Source organism: Hyaena hyaena, unplaced genomic scaffold (assembly GCF_003009895.1).
Source record: "Hyaena hyaena isolate Hyena2069 unplaced genomic scaffold, ASM300989v1 scaffold_91, whole genome shotgun sequence".
In the NCBI taxonomy this organism is placed as follows: domain Eukaryota; kingdom Metazoa; phylum Chordata; class Mammalia; order Carnivora; family Hyaenidae; genus Hyaena; species Hyaena hyaena.
The window spans coordinates 1,250,303-1,268,868 of record NW_024080725.1 but is presented as its reverse complement, the minus strand read 5'-3'; the positions used below and the strand labels follow the sequence as shown (position 1 = coordinate 1,268,868).

Genomic DNA, 18,566 nt, shown 5'->3' with positions numbered 1-18,566 from the left:
TTTCAGAAGGTTAGTATTTTACATCACTGAAAGATTTCTAAGTATAGAAAACCTAGGTGACACAGCAAAAAAGAGATGGAAGGTGCTGTCTTGGAGACGTAGGAATGAGGAATGAGGGATCCAGTCCAAACATGGACTATATACCAGTTACTATTATTTCATAATACTTGATTTTTGAATATGACAATGGTTCTGTGGTAACTTATAAGACTCCTAGGCTGCTGAAGTACTTACATGTGAAGTGTACCACTTACTTGCAGACGGTTCAGAAAAAAACACACAGAAAAAGATAAAGCAAATGTGAAAAATGTTAACAACGGATCAGTCTAGCTAAAGACTATGTAGCTATTCATTTAGTATTCTTCCTCCTCTTCTGCAGGTTTGAAATTTTTTAAATAAGAAAGAGGAATACACCCTTGTATATATCAACAGATGTACAAGAATGTTCACTGCAATGTTACTGACAAGCATCCAAAGTGGAAAAAATCCAAGTACATCAACAGTAAACTGGATGAGTAAATGGTGACAAATCAATGAAAAAGCAAACTGTGGTGTATTCATTCAGGAGAGTACTCTACAGCACTGAAAATGAGCCCACAATGGGTAACATACTGCATGGGTGAGACTCACAAATCATGTTGAGCAAATAAAGATAGAAATAGGATGAACAAATATTCGATGAATAAACATTTCAGACAAGACTCAGATAAGATCAAGGCTGTCTTTTATCTTTGTTTACAAGTTTTATTCACACAGTACAAGAAAGATTACAAAGAGAATGTATAAATCACTCACAGGAACAAATTCCTTTCAAGCACCTCAAGCACATTTATAAAAACCAGCCACATACTAATTTGCTCCACTTATAATGCACTGTTGGTTTGTCAACTTTTTGAAAGATCCAGTTTAAATCAAAACTTAAGCTAGAAACTTACAAACATATACTAAAAAGACTTTCTTCACTGGATAAAGAATAAGGCTTTTCAAAGTATAATACAATTAAACAATTTCAGTCTTAAAATATAATCTAAATTCAGATTATGAAAAGAAAAATATATAAAATACTTACATTAACTTTGAAAGCTTGTACAGTGTTATCCAAAAGAAGGATGTTGCAAACCACCTCCGTATGCTGTCTGTCTCGGGCCAACTCTGATGCTCGGACATTGTAGGTTCTGCCAGCAGGCAATCGGAAACGTGAGGTCATTACTGTCCACACACGGTCTAAGTTGAAAAACAAATTCACTAAATAAAAGAATAGTTTAAGATACAAAGTAGTTTAAAACAGCAAGGTTGCTATATATTGTTCAGTTAACACTTAAGTAAAAAGCAGTTACAACTTTTGAAACATCTGGATAAGAATTGCACGTATGAATAAAGGAATCATATATGGTTCATCATCTAAACTAAAATTCCAACTGCCCGAAGAAAAGCTTTACTTTGAACTGTCCCATTGGGAAGACCATATACAAACTGTTCAGGACATCATAATCCAACTCAAAATAAATTTGGGAGTAGCCAAAAGAAGGGGTAGGAGAATATGCCAACTTAGGAAGCTGGACATTACTCACTGATGGCAACTATTAAAAGACACTGTAGAATAAATAGCAACCAGAAGGAAGACTATTTAACTTTGAAGGGCCCTTTATTAAACTTCAGATTTGGGGAAAACATGGGAGTTTGTTCTATTTTTTAAAATACAACAATACCCTTCATTTTAACTATCCTCAAATTCAAACTAATTTTAATAGGATTATTACTATTCTCAAAGAAACAAAAACAAAACAGAAAACCTAAGACTACACATATCTTTGCTTCTCAATTTTTAACCTAAGAGGAAAAAATAGCATTTCCTATAAAAGAACAGATATCACACTGCTGTTAGCAATACTTGATGTTAAAAGGCAACGGAAGATGTAGCTCTGAAGTTCTAAAAATTATATGAAACACAGAATTACATACCAAAAAAAAAAAAATAGCGTTAAGGTGGGAGAAGAAAGCTAAACACATTTCTGACAGTCAAGGATTCAAAGTTTAAAATCGATAAAACTTTCCTCTTAAACACAATTCAAGAAAAGAAATAAAATATATTAGAAACATAAGTGTACAGAATTTTTAAATATGAGTAAGCAATAAGTAGTAAGAAATCTGAATAATGAGTAGGCAAAATAAAAAGAAACACCAATTCAAATCAGTGGTATTCAATAACTGCAGTTAACATCGCAGACTGTTCATGTCAAAAGTTAGGATTAAAGCTGAAAGTAAAAGTCGGCGTTACACAGGTATGAGAACTGTATGAGGAAAATAGCTTTAGGAGTTGACAAAGAGGTGCTGGCCAAGTAAGGCTCACCAATTACAAGACAGCAGTGTGTGGTTTCTGGTTCCACATGTAAAGAGCCTGGGAGTCCCCACTCCACTTTAACAAGTAAAAAGTAGAACAGAATGGAAAATCACCAATGCTGCTTAGATTCATGAAAGAGAGATCAGGGCAAACTACTGTCCCCAAGATTGAAGAGACAGGCAAATAGGTCCCACGTAAAGAGTCACAAGAAGACCACCTGGGGAGCCAGTAGTAGGATAACCTGAATGTAACTGGCAAACTGCTGGGGGCACAGTGTGGACAAATCTGAGTTAAAAACTCCAGGGGACTCCCACAATATTGTGAGATTTATTTCCAAGAATCCAACTAGATTCCCACAGTAAGTACTGAGAACAGTAGACTTCAGCTTTCTGCCAGGAGTAAACATACATACATGTACACATACACTAAAACTAGTATTAAATACACCGAAGCACTCTGTTCTTCTTAACACCACCTGCCCTTAGGAGAAACTAGTTAATAAGAGCCTCACAAAGGCAAGGAAACTTCTCAACTCCAACTAACTCTAGCCATCCAATGGGAGAAGGGAAATTCCCAACTCCAGTCCACTTTACCTATCCTGTCCAATCTAAAAGGGGAGGAAAAAACTTAGAAACCCTCTCCAGAGACACAGGCTCACTAAAATACTGAGACTGAACCAGATGATTCTGAATGCTTCTCTCCTTCCCCCCACCCCCCCACCTACTAAAGGCCTATTTATAGCAGTTCCTCTTACTACTAAATCATGCCTGCCTATCAAGAAAAATTTACAGGGATGCCTGGCTGGCTGGCTATCAGTACAGCATGTGACTCTTGAACTCAGGGTTGTAAACTGGAGCCTATTGGGTGTAGAGATTACTTAAAAATAAAATCTTAAAAAAGAAAAGAGAAATTTACAAGGCATGCTAAAAAGCAAACCACAATTTGAAAGGGCAGAGCAAGCCTCTGAAAGGGATGAAAGGGATGCTGGAATTATCACGAAGAGAATTTAAAAGAACTATCTGTGATTAATATGTCAAAAACTCGCTCTAATGGATAGTAGACAACATGCAGAAACAGATGGGTAAGGTGAGTACAGAAATGGAAATCCTAGGAAAGAACCAAAAAGAAATGTTACAGGCCAAAACCATTAACACATAAATATGAAGAATGCCTATTGATATACGTATTGGGCACAAGGGAGGAAAGAATCTAGAGGATATATCAACAGAGTCCTCAAAAACCAAAAAGCAAAAAGAACAAAGAGTGAAAAAGCAAAACAAAACTAAACAGAACACCCAAATATTGTGGGACCCGAAAAAAAAGGTGTAACATATAGTGCGTATACCAGAAAAAGGGAGAATAAGAAAAAATATTTGAAACAATGACTGAGAGTTTCCCCAAATTAATGTCAGAGATCAAAGTACAGATCCAAAAAGCCCTGACAATACCAAGAAGGAAAAATGCTAAACAAACAAAACCCCCCAGAAAAACCAGCCTATACCTAAGCATATCATTTTAAAACTACAAATCAAAGATTTAAAAATCCTGAGGGTGCCAGTTGAGCATGTGACTGTTGGTTTCAGCTTGGGTCATGACGCCACAGTTTGTGAGTTTGAGCTCTATGCTAGGCTCCACGCTGATGGTGCGGGGCCTGCTTAGGATTCTCTCTTTCCCTCCCCCTCTCTCTCTGCCCCTCACACATCTCTCTCTACCTTGCTCTCTCAAAATAAATAAGTTAACTTTAAAATTTTCTTTAAAAAGAAAAATCCTGAAAGAAGTCACAGGAAAAAAACACTGAAGAAGAAATAAAAGAATTACACCTGACCACTTAAACCTGCAAACAAGTAGAGTGAAATGTTTAAACTGTTGGGGGGAAAACCCCACCAATCTAGAATTCTATATCCTGCAAAATTACCTTTCAAAAGAGAAATAAACTATTTCTCAGACAAAAAAGGGGGTGGAGGGGATTTGTTGCCAGTGGATCAGTCTTGAAAGACATTCTTATTTTATTATTTATTTATTTAATATATTTTATTGTCAAATTGGCTTCCATACAACACCCATATTTTTAAAAAAGTTCTTTAGATGTAAGTAAAATAATACAGGTCAAAATTCAGAACTACATAAAAAGTATCAAAGAAGGAATAAGTGAATATAAATTAAAAACTTTTATTTTTCTTAATTAGTCAAACAGATAACAGTACAATGCTCTCCACTTGAGTATGGCAAAGACTAAAGAAATTTGATGAGATTTTCCTTCCACAATCAGGTGAAGGGTAAGAAAGATTTTGCAGATATGATTAAAGTCCCAAATCAAAATAAAAGACTGCCCTTGGTGGGCCAGACTTAGTCAGGTGGAAACCCTTAAAAAAATTCTTTTATTTCAGGAAGTAAAGCCATTCTGCTGGCTTGAAAGACATGGTCTGCCAGGGTGCCTTGGTGGCTCAGTTGGTGAAACATCCAACTCTTGATTTCGGCTCAGGTCATGATTTCATGGTTCATGAGTTCGAGCTCTGCACTGGGCTCTGCACTGGCAGCATGGAGCCTGCTTGAAATTTTCTCTCTCTACTTCTCCCCAGCTCATGCTCTCGCTCTCTCAAAAAATACAATAAAATAAACAAACACTGAAAGACATGGTCCGCCATGTTATAAAAGGACCTATGTCAGGGGCCTCTAGATGCCGATAGCCAGCGAGAAACTAAAGACCTCAGCCCTACATATGACTGTATTAATCAGCAATCACATGAGCTTGGAAAAGAACCCAAGATCCAAAAGTCTAGTCACAATCTAGACAGCAACTCTGTGAGATCCAACCAAGCTACACGCATACACCCGACCCACAGAAACTGAGAGAAAATAAATGCATGTCGTTTTAAACTGCTAAATTTGGGGCAATTCATTACACATTAATAGAAAATGAATGTATCTTTCACAATGGTACTACTCAATAAACAATTATTCACCAGAGATACAAAATATGAAACAATACACACAACAATCTCTTTGTGCATGTTAAACTCTTGCCTATGATGGATATATATTTCCCTTCTCCCCACTGCCTCCCCTTCAACTGGGATGAGTGGTCCAGCTGAAGAAAGTAAGCAAAGACTTAAGGAAATTCATAAGTTACAGCAGAATCAGCAAATTAGCTTTAACAGTAGAGGGAGCTACCAAAATAAGAGCACTGGTCGATGTTATAAAGGGATCCCAATGTCAAAGAATGGTACAGGAATGACAAGATCAAAAGATACCAGTGTATTCTGCCAACACCAGTCTTCCCCATTTACTGACACACTTACTTTTGACATTTGCACCTGAACCTAGATTAACGGTTTCACTGAAAATTTTTTTCCTTTTTTTTTTTCATTTCAATGAAATTTCTATGTAACTCACCCAGATACTTCCATATTTGAGATTCTTCCAGTCTTGAAAAGTACCTACCTTTAAAATACATACCACTTGACAAATGGCACAATTATGCAAGTGACAACCTAACTGCCTGCAGGTGATAAGAAATCAGATAATAAGCCAAATAAGTCTAGTCAGAATTTCTGTTACATCTTAAAAAAGCACACTCCCAAAAGTTATGAGCATCTTAATACATGACATCCAGCTGGCAGGTGTTTGCTTTTCCCAGAAGACACACCTTTGCCTTGAGAACCTCAGACTTCTATTTACTTATGAGAGCAAGATGTTCTTCTGGAGATGCTAAGAGAACATAGTTGTTTAAAGTCTCAGTTGAGCAAAATATCAGATGTTTCTTGGGGGCTCTTCTGATCATCCTCCATGCTACATATAAACTTTCAAGAAGTCATTAAAGGAGACCATATGAACAAAGAAATTCATCCATTTTAAGAATTCTTTAATTACTTACATCCTTAAGGACTATTCACCACAGTCTAGTTTATGTTACCTCATACAATTTTCTTTTCTTTTCTTTTTTTTTTTTTTAATATTTTTATGTATTTCTAGGAGAGAGAGAGAGAGACAGCGTGAGCAGGGGAGGGTCAGAGAGAGAGGGAGTCACAGACTGAAACAGGCTCCAGGCTCTGAGCTGGCAGTCAGCACAGAGCCCAACGCGGGGCTCGAACCCACGAACCGCGAGATCATGACCTAAGCGAAAGTCGGACGCTTACCCAACTAAGCCACCCAGGCGCCCCGACAATTTTCTAACTGATGTTTAGGGAGTGCTAGTATCATGCTTTAAATATATAGTTTTATTGGGGCACCTGGTTGGCTCAGTTGGTTGAGTATCAGACTTTGGCTCAGGTCATGATCTCACAGTTTGTGAGTTCAGGCCCCGCATCAGCCTCTGTGCAGACAATTCGGAGCCTGGAGCCTTATTCAGATTCTGTGTCTCCCTCTCTCTCTGCCCCTCCCTACTCATACATGCCTCTCTCTCTCTCAAAAAATAAACATTAAAATTTTTTTAAGTAAGTATATAGTTTTATTATGAATATTATTTACAAAGTGAAGTACAAACAGCAGATTATTTTGAAGGTCAGTTATTAACATTGAGCAAATATTATACTAGGTATTACTTCCATTTCTGGCAAAAACAAAGGAAACACTCAGTAGCCTTTCCACAGATATGTAATTATTTAGAAAACTGAGTCACATGTTTTTAGAGACTACTCAAATCTACTCTTGGAAGACCTACTTAGATAAACGTATCCTGAAAGTAACCCATCTATTGGCTTTATGTTTAAACAGGTTTAGTAGATTATAAATAAGGTTAAAGCCACTGTTCTTTACGGACCAAAGAAACCTAAACTTGGCTACCCTAAATAGGAAATATTCAAACAAAAAGAACTAAAAATAGGAGAGTTGGACATTATAACTAACATATGTAAATTATTCTTAAAAAAGAACAAAATGTACCTACGACCCTCTATCCTCAAAATCTCATGTTCCTTAGATTTATGTTCGTAAATAAAAATATTTTCCAGACAGTGGTAGTATTTACATATTTTTTAAATTACTCAATAAAACTTTAAATACAACCTCAAGTAGCTATTATTACTAAAACATTCCTCTCAACCTCAAGTCACTAACAATGGGCAGAAAGTACTTAAGATAATGTAAATTAACTTTAAAAGAATAAATGTACACTGCTGAGCCCAACTACAGAAATGCACAATCTATTCTAAACATACAACACTCTTAAATGTGGACTGTCACAACATGTTGGCCGCCTATAATTTACAATAAAACCTTATTGGTTGACACCTTGCTGAGAGCTTTAAATAATTTTATTTGATTACATGGTTTGATGTTACCCTATAACCTTTGAGAAAAAAATTAATAGTAATCTTTAAATTTTTAAAAATATCTCTTGAAGAAAACAGACATTTCTCCAAAGAAGACATACAGCTGGCCAAAAGACACATGAAAGGATGCTCATCATAACTTACCTTAAGAGAAACGCAAACTAAAACTACAATGAGATGTCACCATACATGTCAGAATGGCTATAATCAACAACACAAGAAACAACAGGTATTGGAAAGGATGTGGAGGAAAAAAGAACACTTGTGCACTGTTGGTGGGAATGTAAGGTGCAGCCGCTGTAGAAAATGGTATGGAGGTTCCTCAGAAAGTTACAAATACAACTACCCTACAGGTCAGCAATCACATCACTGGGTATTTACCCAAAGAATACAAAAACACTAATTCAAAGGGATACATGCATCCCTATGTTTAGTGCAGTATTATTTATAACAGCCAAATTATGGAAGCAGCCCAGGTGTAAGTCAGTTGACGAATGGATAAAGAAGAGGTAATATATATACAATGGAATATTATTCAGCCATAAAAAAGAATGAAATCCTGCCATGTGCAAGAACATAGATGGAACCAGAGAGTATAATGCTAAGCAAAACAAGTCAGTCAGAGACAAATAACATATGATTTCACTCATATAAGGAACTTAAGAAACAAAACAAAGGGAAAAAAAGAGAAAGACAAACCTAGACACAAACTCAATTCTAGAGAACAAAATGATGGTTACCAGCAGGGAGGTGGATGGGGGTAGGAGGAATATAGGTGGTGGGGATTAAAAAGTGCACTTGTTGCTATGAGCACTGGGTGATGTATGAAAGTGTTGAATCACTATACTGTACACCTGAAACTAATATAACACTGTATATTACCTGGAATTAAAATTAAAACTTAATAAAACAATATTTCTTGAAGGGAAAAAAAACATAAAAGGAGAGACTGAATTTTAAACTCACATACATGAAAAATATCCTTTACATTAAAAAAATTAGAATAATTTCTTCTTTAAAAAACGAACAGTATTTTATTGTTTTTAAAGTAATTTCTCTGTCCAGGGATGCCTGGATGGCTCAGTTGGTTAAGTGTCTGACTCTTAAATGCGGCTCAGGTCATGATCCCAGGGTCATAGGATCGAGCCCCATGTCAGGCTCCCCGCTGAGCGTGGAGCCTGCCTAAGATTCTCTGTCCCTCAGCCCCTTCCTCCCCTCACTCACACATATACACATTCTTTCTCTAAAATAAACAAAAACAAAAGCTTTAATCTCTCTGCCCAATGTGGCGCTTGAACTCACAACCCCAAGACCAAGAGTCACATGCTCTACCAACTGTGCCAGCCAGGCACCCCAGGAATAGTTTCTAAGTAGACTAAATTCAGCAGATGTTTGTTAAACTGTGCCAAGTGCTGATCTAGGCACTCAGCATTCATCAATTGGGGTGGGGGGGGGAAAGATAGGGGCTATCAAATCCCTATTCTTATGGAACTTATGCTCTAGCATAAAATATTTTATTTTCCTATAGCCCTCTTGCAAACATCCTTCATAAACTATAAATGCCAAGTAGGCAGAGACCGGTTCTAACATAATTACCATTGTATTTCCTTTTATAATCTTCAACCCCAAATCTTATATATAAGATGCTGGACAGGGAATAAGTATTCCTTAAGTGACCAAAGGAAAAGTATAATAAATGAAGTATATTTTCTGGACTATTCAGTTCTTGTACATCTTAGAATCTTAGCTCTGAAATACTTAAGAGTCTTATTACCACTGTTCTCACTACACAGTTTCTTTGGTTCTAAGTTACTTTCTTAGGAAACTTCTACTTAAAGACTCCAGACCAAAAGCATAAATGAACTATCTAATCTACTTGAGACTTCTCCATAAAATGGTATCTTCACTTCAGTTACCAAAATTTAACATCAATATACTCACATTTCTTGACATAATTACTTTCATTTTATAAAGCAATAATTCTGTTTGATTTCTGGGGAATTTTATTACCTGAAAACTCTAACTGTGAAAAAAAATATGCTAAATCTTCAGGATGCTTTGGAAAAAGAAAGTCAATTAAAATTCTCCATCACATCTTTCTTTCTTCATCTGAGAAGTGTTTTCAATAAAACAGATATACATGTAAACATGCCTGCTCTCAGTGGAAAAGAGTCTCTTTTTAAAAGAATATGAATTGTGATCTATAAAAACGTTCAGTCCTTTATACTCAATGTCCTAATTTTAAACATTCTTAGAAGACCTAAAATTATGATAAATCTATTTGTCTACAGACATTAAAAATTATACACAGTAAGCCAAAAGAACTGAACATAAAGGTGATATTCAAACTATATAAATTTTTTTTTAATGTTTTATTTATTTCTAGGAGAGAGAGAGAGAGAGACAGCGTGAGCAGGGGAGGGTCAGAGAGAGAGGGAGTCACAGACTGAAACAGGCTCCAGGCTCTGAGCTGGCAGTCAGCACAGAGCCCGATGCGGGGCTCGAACCCACAAACCGTGAGATCATGACCTAAGCGAAAGTCGGACGCTTAACCGACTAAGCCACCCAGGCGCCCCATCAAACTATATAAATTATGGGCAAATATAATAAGAGACAGAAAAAGTACTCGGGCATATTCATACAGCGGTGAATTAAAATTTTGAGATAAAATTGTTTCATATTTAGAATTCTATTAATGTTAATACAATGTTTTCTGTTCAGTAAAAATAAGCACATTCCTTCTGAATTTCTTTTAACTTCAAAGGACAAAATGACAGTTTATTTTTCAATCATCACAAATACAGATTAAAAGGTTTAGGCTGTCACAGAAACAAATGACGTGGCCCAGCAGCAGCAAGAAAGTACAAGAAAGTTGAAATGGGTGGTAGCGAACGAAGTAGGGGAAACACAGATCTTCCTGATCTGATAAAGGACATCTGTGGAAAACATAGTTAACATCATACTTAACACTGAAAAATGGAATGATTTCCAGCTAACAGCTGGAACTAAACAAGGAAATCCATCAGCTTATCACTACTACTCAGAATCGTACTAGAGGTGTGAGGCACAGCATTTAGGCAAGAAAAAGAAATACAAGTCATTCAGACATCAAAGGAGGAAGAAAAACTATCAATATCTGCAGATGGCAGAGTTACCTACATAGAGAATCTGAAGACTTAAAAAAAAAAAAAGCTGCTGCTAGAATAACTGAGTTTAGCAAAGCAGAATGTAACACTAAATATAATAATTAATTGTATTTCTAATAAACTAGAAGAACCAAAATTTATATTTTAAAAATAATATAATTTACAAGATTGAGATTCAAGGCAATCTCAATAAAAATCGTAGTTGGCTTCTTATAGAAACTGACAAATCATTCTAAAATTCATACGAAAACGACAAGAGACTTGAATAGAACATAAAAAGATTTGAATTGAAAATAGTTGAAAACCACTTCGAAAAATAAAGAAAATGGGAGAGTAAAAAGATTCACTCATTACAAGCTGCAGAAACGAAGGCACTATTGTATTGGCATCAAGATAAACAAAGAAACGAAGCAAAAGAGAGTCCAAAATGAGATCTATACATATACGAACAAGTAAATTTTGACCAAGATATACAGGCACACCTCATTTTACTGTGCTTCACAGATACTGAGTTTTTACAAATTGAACATTTGTGGCAATCCTGCATCAACCAAGTTTATGATACTCTTCCAACAGCATTTGTTCACTCCAAGTCTCTGTGTCACATTTTGGTTAATTCTCTCAATATTTCACACCTTTTCATTATTTTTATTATATTTGTTATGATGATCTGTGACCAGTAATTACAACTCACTGAAAGCTCAATCATTACAACTTATGTATAGCATTTTTTAGCAATAAAGTTTTTTTTTTTTTTAACACTTATTTATTTTTGAGAGACAGAGGGACAGGGAGGAGCAGAGAGAGTGGGAGACACACAATCTGAAGCAGGCTCCAGGCTGCTGTCAGGAAACCGTGAGATCATGACCTGAGTCAAAGTCAAATGCTTAACTAACTGAGCCACCTAGGTGCCCCAACAATGAAGTATTTTTTAATTAAGATTCATACTTTTGGGGATGCCTGAGTGGCTCAGTACATTAAGTTGTCCAGCTCTTGATTCTGGCTCAGGTCAGGATCTCACAGTTCACGGGTTCAAGCCCTGCATCAGGCTTTGTGCAGAGCCTGCTTGGGATTCATTCTCTCTCTCTCTCTCTCTCTCTCTCAAAAATAAGTATTTTTTAAATAAAGTTTTTTTTAAAAGACATATTTTTAACAGTGTTATTTTAATTTTTAAATTTAATTTATTTTTTTAATGTTTATTTTTGAGGGAGAGAGAGAGCGTGAGCATGAGTAGGGAAAGAGCAGAGAGGGTGACACAGAATCCGAAGCAGGCTCCAAGCTCTAAGCTGTCAGCACAGAGCCCAATGTGGGGCTTAAACTCACAAACCGTGAGATCATGACCTGAACCAAAATCAAGAGTTGGACACTTAACCGACTGAGCGACCCAGGCACCCCGAGCATGACTCTTAAAATAACAAAATTGATTATTTTGGAGTTTATCAAAATTAAAACATCTGCTTTTCAAAAGACACTGTTAGGAGAATGAAAAGACAAGCTGGAGAGTGGGAAAGTTTATCAGATAAAGGACTTGTATCCAGAATATATAAAGAACTCTCAGATAAAACAAATTGATACATATTTCTCTAAAACCTTCACAAGAAATCAACTGTTTTCTTTAGTACACAAATAAAATGAACAGATACATATTTCTCCAGAATAAAGAACTCTCAAATTCAATATTAAGAAAACAAAACAAACTAATTTAAGAACACACAAAAGATCTAAACAGATACTTCACTGAAGATATGCAGATGGCAAATACCCACACACACAAAGATGCCTCACATCATTAGACACTGCAAATTAAAACCATGACACAAGATCACTGCATACCTGTCAGGACAGAACAATACTAAATGCTGGCAAAGAACAGGAAAAAAAATCAATCTCTCATTCATTGCTGGGAAGAATATAAAGTGTCACAACAACACTAGGATACACCTTGGCACTATCTTACAAATTTGAGCATACTCCCAACTCTATCTGCTATCCATTCCATTTCCAGGTAAGAAATGCATATGTCCATATAAAGACTTGTATTTGTTATAGCTAAGCACTGGAAACAAATGTCTATTAATAGGTAAATGGATTTATTCACATGTGGTACATATTTATTCAACTGTGGTATGTTAATAAAATGGAATACTTGTACATAATAAAATAGAACTATTGCTACACACAACAAGATGTACAAATCTCAAGGGACGCCTGGGTGGCTTAGTCAGTTAAGCACCAACTTTGGCTCAGGTCATGATCTCATTGTTCATGAGTTCGAGCCCCACGTTGGGCTCTGTATCAACAGCTTAGAGCTTGGAGCCTGCTTCGCATTCTGTGTCCCATTCTCTCTCTCTGCCCCTCCCCCACTTGTGCTCCACCTCTGTCTCTCAAAAATAAATAAATGTAAAAATATATTTTTAAAAGATGTACAAATCTCAAGATAATTACGTTCAAAGAAGCTAGATCAAAAAAAAAAAAAAAAAGAGAGAGAGAAGAGTACAGGGAGGGGCACCTGGGTGACTTAGTCAATTAAGGGTCAGATTCCTGATTTCAACTCAGGCCATGATCTCTCAGTTTGGGAGTTCTATCCCCACTTCAGGTTCTGTGCTGATGGTGCAGGGCCTGCTTAGGATTCTCTCTCTGCCCCATGCATGCTCTCTCTCAAAATAAATAAACTTGAAAAAAATAAAAGGAGTACATACTACATGATTCCATTTATATAAAATTCTAAAAAATACAAAGTAATATTTGGTGACAACAGAGCAGCAGCTCCCTCGGGTGAAGCAGGTATGGAGGAAGGGCTTACGCTGGGGCACAAGGAAAGAATAAAGAATGAAAAACAATGCAAGAGTCTGAGACCTGAGAGACACCATAGTCAAGCACACTAACACATTTATAATGGAAGTCTCAGAAACAGTCAGCTAAAAAGGGGCAGAGAAAATATTTGAAGAAAATGACAGATTAACTCCCCAAATTTGATGTTTAAGGAGCCACACACCAGAAAAATCTAATGACTTCCAATACAGATAAACTCAACCAGATCCTAGACATATCCTAAACTATTAAAGCACAAAGAAAAAGAAAATCTTGAAAGCAGCAAGAGAAAAGTAACTCCTCACCTACAAGTGGTTCTCACTAACATTTACAGACAATACCCAATCAGGAAACATGGAGGTCAGGGGAAGTAAATGACACAAAGTACTAACAGAAAAAGACTATCTACAGGAATTCAATATCCACCAAAACAGTATTTCATAAATGAAGAATCTAAGATAGTTCCAAAAAAACAAAACCTAAAACAAATTGTCACTAGCAGATCTGCCCCAGGGGAAAAAAATACTGAAAGATTATATTAAAAGACATTTAGGGACTAACTAAAATCCAGAGGAAGAGGGGTACCCTGGTGGCTTCAGTCAGTTAAGCTCCCAACTTCAGCTCAGGTCTGATCTCACAGGTCATGAGTTCAAGCCCCACATCAGGCTCTCTGCTGTCACCACAGAGCCCACTTCAGATCCTCTGTCCCCATCTCTCTCTGCCCCTTCCTCACTCACGCACATGCTCGCTCGCTCTCACAAAAATATTAAAAGATTTTTTTCAGTATATAAAAATAAAAATAACTTCTTAAAAAGTTTAAAGTTTTTAGTTATATGAAGAGGTGATCTAAGTTTCTGTAATCAACAAATGTTATTTTACAGGTGTGGCAAGCCATTCATTAGTGAAAATACTGTATTTTTGAATTTTGTGAAATTTGTGTTGTCACATTTCATCATCTGTGATGTCTTTTCTTATTCTAAATATACTCAATTGGAGTTCTTACACCACCATTAAAATATATATATATATGTATGTGTTTTTAAGAGCCCTGGCAAACTTTAAAAGAAAGACCCAACAAGTTAATTTGGGAGGGGAAAAAGGAGATCCTAAGTTTTCTTATGAGTTCAAGTAAATAAAAGTACAGGAGAACCTGGGTGGTTCAGTGGGTTGAGTGTCCAACTCTTGGTTTCAGCTCAGGTCAAGGTCTTGCAGTTTCGTGAGTTCAAGCCCCATGTCAAGCTCTACACTGGCAGCCTTAAGCCTGCTTAGGAGTCTCTCTCTCCATCTCTCTCTCTCTCTGACCCTCCCCGACTCATGCTGTCTCCGTCTCTCTCAAAATAAGTAAATAAACTTAATTTTTTTTAAAAAAACATACTTTTAACTTTTTTGTTGCTACAAAAGGGTAAAACTTAAAACAAGCCAAATTAAACTTACATTCTGCTTAATATACCAGATTCATTCCAAATATAAATTTCTGTGGAATGAAGAAATAGAAAAAATTCAATAGCTAAACTAATACTGTACTAGAGGCAGTCCATTAGATTTTAAACTTCAGGATCTAAAATTTTTTTTTTTTTTTTAATTTATTTTTTGAGGGCGAGACAAGAGAGCAAACTGGGGAGGGGCAGAGAGAAAGAGGGAGACAGAATTCGAAGCAGGCTCTAGGCTCTGAGCTGTCACCAGAGTCTGACGTGGGGTTTGAACTCATGAACTGTGAGATCGTGTTCTGAACCGAAGTCAGAGGCTTAACCGACTGAGCTCCCCAGGCACCCCTGGTATCTAAAATTTCTAATATTAGTTTCAACATCAGTAATTTTTGCTACTTATCATCACGTACAGTGAGCAAGTAGAGGTGGAGAACACATCCACCATCTCAGGAGCTCATACCCAATGCTCTCAACCTATTTTTATATGGTACATAAGGAGATACTAACTTTATCTCTACAGATGAAGAAACAGACTGACGGAGATTATACAACCTCAATGTTACACTGTTAGAAGGATAAGACCTAGTGTGCTGGACACCAGAGGCTACAACCATTCTACTATGCCTCAAAGATTCATTTGTTCACTTAATCAAATATTTAAGCATCCACTATGTTCCAGGCACCATGCTAAGAACTGAGGATGAGAGCTCAAATATTAGCTAAAGTAGTAATTATTGAAAAATAATCTGTAATTTTTAAAGTGCTACATAAATGTCACATGGTACTACTTCTAGTAGTAGTAGTAGTAGTAGTAATACAGAGATCGTAAATATTAACAATACTACTAATTAAAAATTCAGGCCTACAAGTATATATTTTCCTTTGTAAGACTGAAGATCCTTAAAGGCAGAAGTCCTATTTACCTTTGTATTTCTCTTAGCACCTAGGACTGAACTTGGTACTCAGTAGTACTCACACAGTATATGTTCATCATGCAGAAGCATCAGGATCACTAGGGCCTCTCTTTCCCTTGCTCTTTCTACACTGGGTTGCCTAGAACACTAGCAGCTAGAGTTTTTGCCCAGGCACAACACTGGGAATCTCTTTCGGAAAATTATCCTCCCGGTCAGGAAAAAGACATAAATCCTAAAGTCTACAGGCCAAGAAAATCACCAAATACGCACAAACTCATGCACTATGAGTTTCCTACCAGCCTTTTGGACTCTAAAATATAAAAAATGATTTAACCTTTGGGGAAAGAAAGATTTAATGACTAACAGCACCTAGCTGGGGTTATGATGGAGGATAAGGCCAAACTAACCTACCAATGCACTGCATGCCTACCACATTCAGTTCTAAAAGGTACCTCTTAAATGTGTATGTGTTAAACTAGTATGCTGATAAAAGTGCCTAACTGAATAGTCATCTAGGACTAGGTCAGTAATGCTTCTCACTCAAAGCTCTCATTGTGGACAGCCTGGTGAAGGCCATTTTTTTTTTCCAATTTCCAATCCATCATGGACTGTGGTAGATTGTATTTTCCAAAAATGGCAGTAATAACATTTCTAGAATTCTGCTACTCCATCAAGAGGTGGAGTCTATGTCTCTGACCCCTCTGGTTTGGAAACACCTTTGTGTCTGCTTTGGTGAATAACAGCACAGCAGAAAAGACACACTGACTGCTGAGACTAGGTCATAAAAGGAGATACAGCTTTCACCCGACTTTGTCTAAGGACACACACCCTGAGAACCCGGACACCAATATCTGAGGAAGGCCAGGCCCCCACCTCTCAGCCCTGGCAGAGCTCCCAGCTGACAGTACCAACCTGCCAGCCAAGTGAGTGAATCAACCTCAGTTCCGCCACAGCAGCTCCCTCTGCACGGAGCAGGGACAAAGCTTCCCTGCCAAGCCCTGACCAAATGAGATAGATCTGTGAGCAAAATAAATGACTATTGTTTTCAAACACTAAGTTTTGAGATGGTATTAAGGGAAAAGAAGCATAAGTTAACCAGAGAGTAAAATATGTAAGAAATATGGCAAGGAAAGAAAGTGCTCAACTAGGAAAGTATTTAAAAAACTTTGCAATCGGGGCGCCTGGGTGGCTTAGTCGGTTAAGCATCCGACTTTCGCTTAGGTCATGATCTCGCGGTAGTGGGTTCGAGCCCCGCGTCGGGCTCTGTGCTGACTGCCAGCTCAGAGCCTGGAGCTTATTTCGGAGTCTGTGTCTCCCTGTGTCTCTGTGTGTCTCTGACCCTCCCCTCTTCACCCTATCTCTCTCTCTCTCTCTCTCTCCTAGAAATAAATAAAAAATATTTAAAAAATAAAAAATAAAAAACTTTGCAATCTGGGGTATCTGGGTGGTTCAGGTGGTTGAGCACCCAACTGTGGCTCACATCATGCTCTCACGGTTCAGGAATTTGAGCCCCGCATGGAGCTCTCCTGCAGAACCCACTTTGGATCCTGTCTCCCTCTCTCTCTGCCCATCCCTGCTCCTGTGCAAACGTGTTCAATAAATAAACATTAAAAAAAAAAAAAACTGATTAAACACCATGAAGGTGAAGCTCCCGGCTGGCTCGGTCCATGAAGCATGAGGCTCTGGATCTCAGGGCTGTAGGTTCAAACCCACATTAAGTATAGAGAGTACTTAAAAATAAAATCCTTAAAAATAGTAAAATAAAATAAACAAATGAAAAGTAAAGACCATGAAGGTAGATGGATAAGTCTATCAAAATGGGAGTCGTTATGCTTCAGAACACTACATCTAACTCTCTCTTACCTTGATATCATACTCACATGAAAGCTTCTGATCTCATTTTCTCCCTCCCTCCATGTCGTGTGCACATGCACACACACACGTGCCCACACACACACAGCAAAGATGACAAAATTGTAACTTTTTCCCAAGCTTTACTGAAATATAACTGACATAATATTCTGTAAGTTTAAGGTGTACAACATAATTTTATACATGTATATATTGTGAAATGATTACCATGAAAAGGTTATACATGCATCACTTCACATAATTACAATTTTGTATGTGTGGTAAGAAGATCTACTTTCTTAGCAACTTTCAAGTATATAATACAGGACTATTAACTATAATCATCACACTGAATATTAGAACACCCAAATTTACGTGCCCTATAACTGAAAGTTTGTATTTTTTGACCAACCTCTTCTCATTTCCCCCAACTACTCTCAGCCCCTGGCAACCACAACTATATGTATATATACGTTTGTATATACACATACATGCATATATGTATATATGTACACAAATATATATGTGTGTGTATATATGTACATACACACATCTTCTTTATCCATTTATCCATCCATGACACTTAGGTTGTTTCCATGTCTTAGATATTATGAATAATGCTGCAATGAACAGGGCAGTACAGGATCTCTTTGAAACGGTAATTTAATTTCCTTCAGATACATATCCAGAAGTAGGACTGGTGGCTCATATGGTAGCTCATTTTTTGAAAAGCATCTGTTTTCCACAGTGGTTGTACCGATGTACATTCCCATTGCTGGCGCACTTAGGGCTCACTTTTCTCCACA

At 37.0% G+C, this 18,566-nt stretch overlaps 1 protein-coding gene across 2 annotated transcripts in view; it reads right to left on the bottom strand.

Annotated features, from left to right (window-relative positions):
• PTPN4 (protein tyrosine phosphatase non-receptor type 4) overlaps positions 1-18,566 on the bottom strand; it is a 222,527-nt gene that overhangs the window by 181,353 nt on the left and 22,608 nt on the right. For both annotated transcript variants that reach the window (XM_039234876.1, XM_039234878.1), the window contains exon 2: positions 1,070-1,224. In XM_039234876.1, coding sequence (XP_039090807.1) covers positions 1,070-1,207 — 138 coding nt within the window. In that variant the 5' untranslated portion in view covers positions 1,208-1,224. The remainder of the gene's footprint in view (positions 1-1,069; positions 1,225-18,566) is intronic.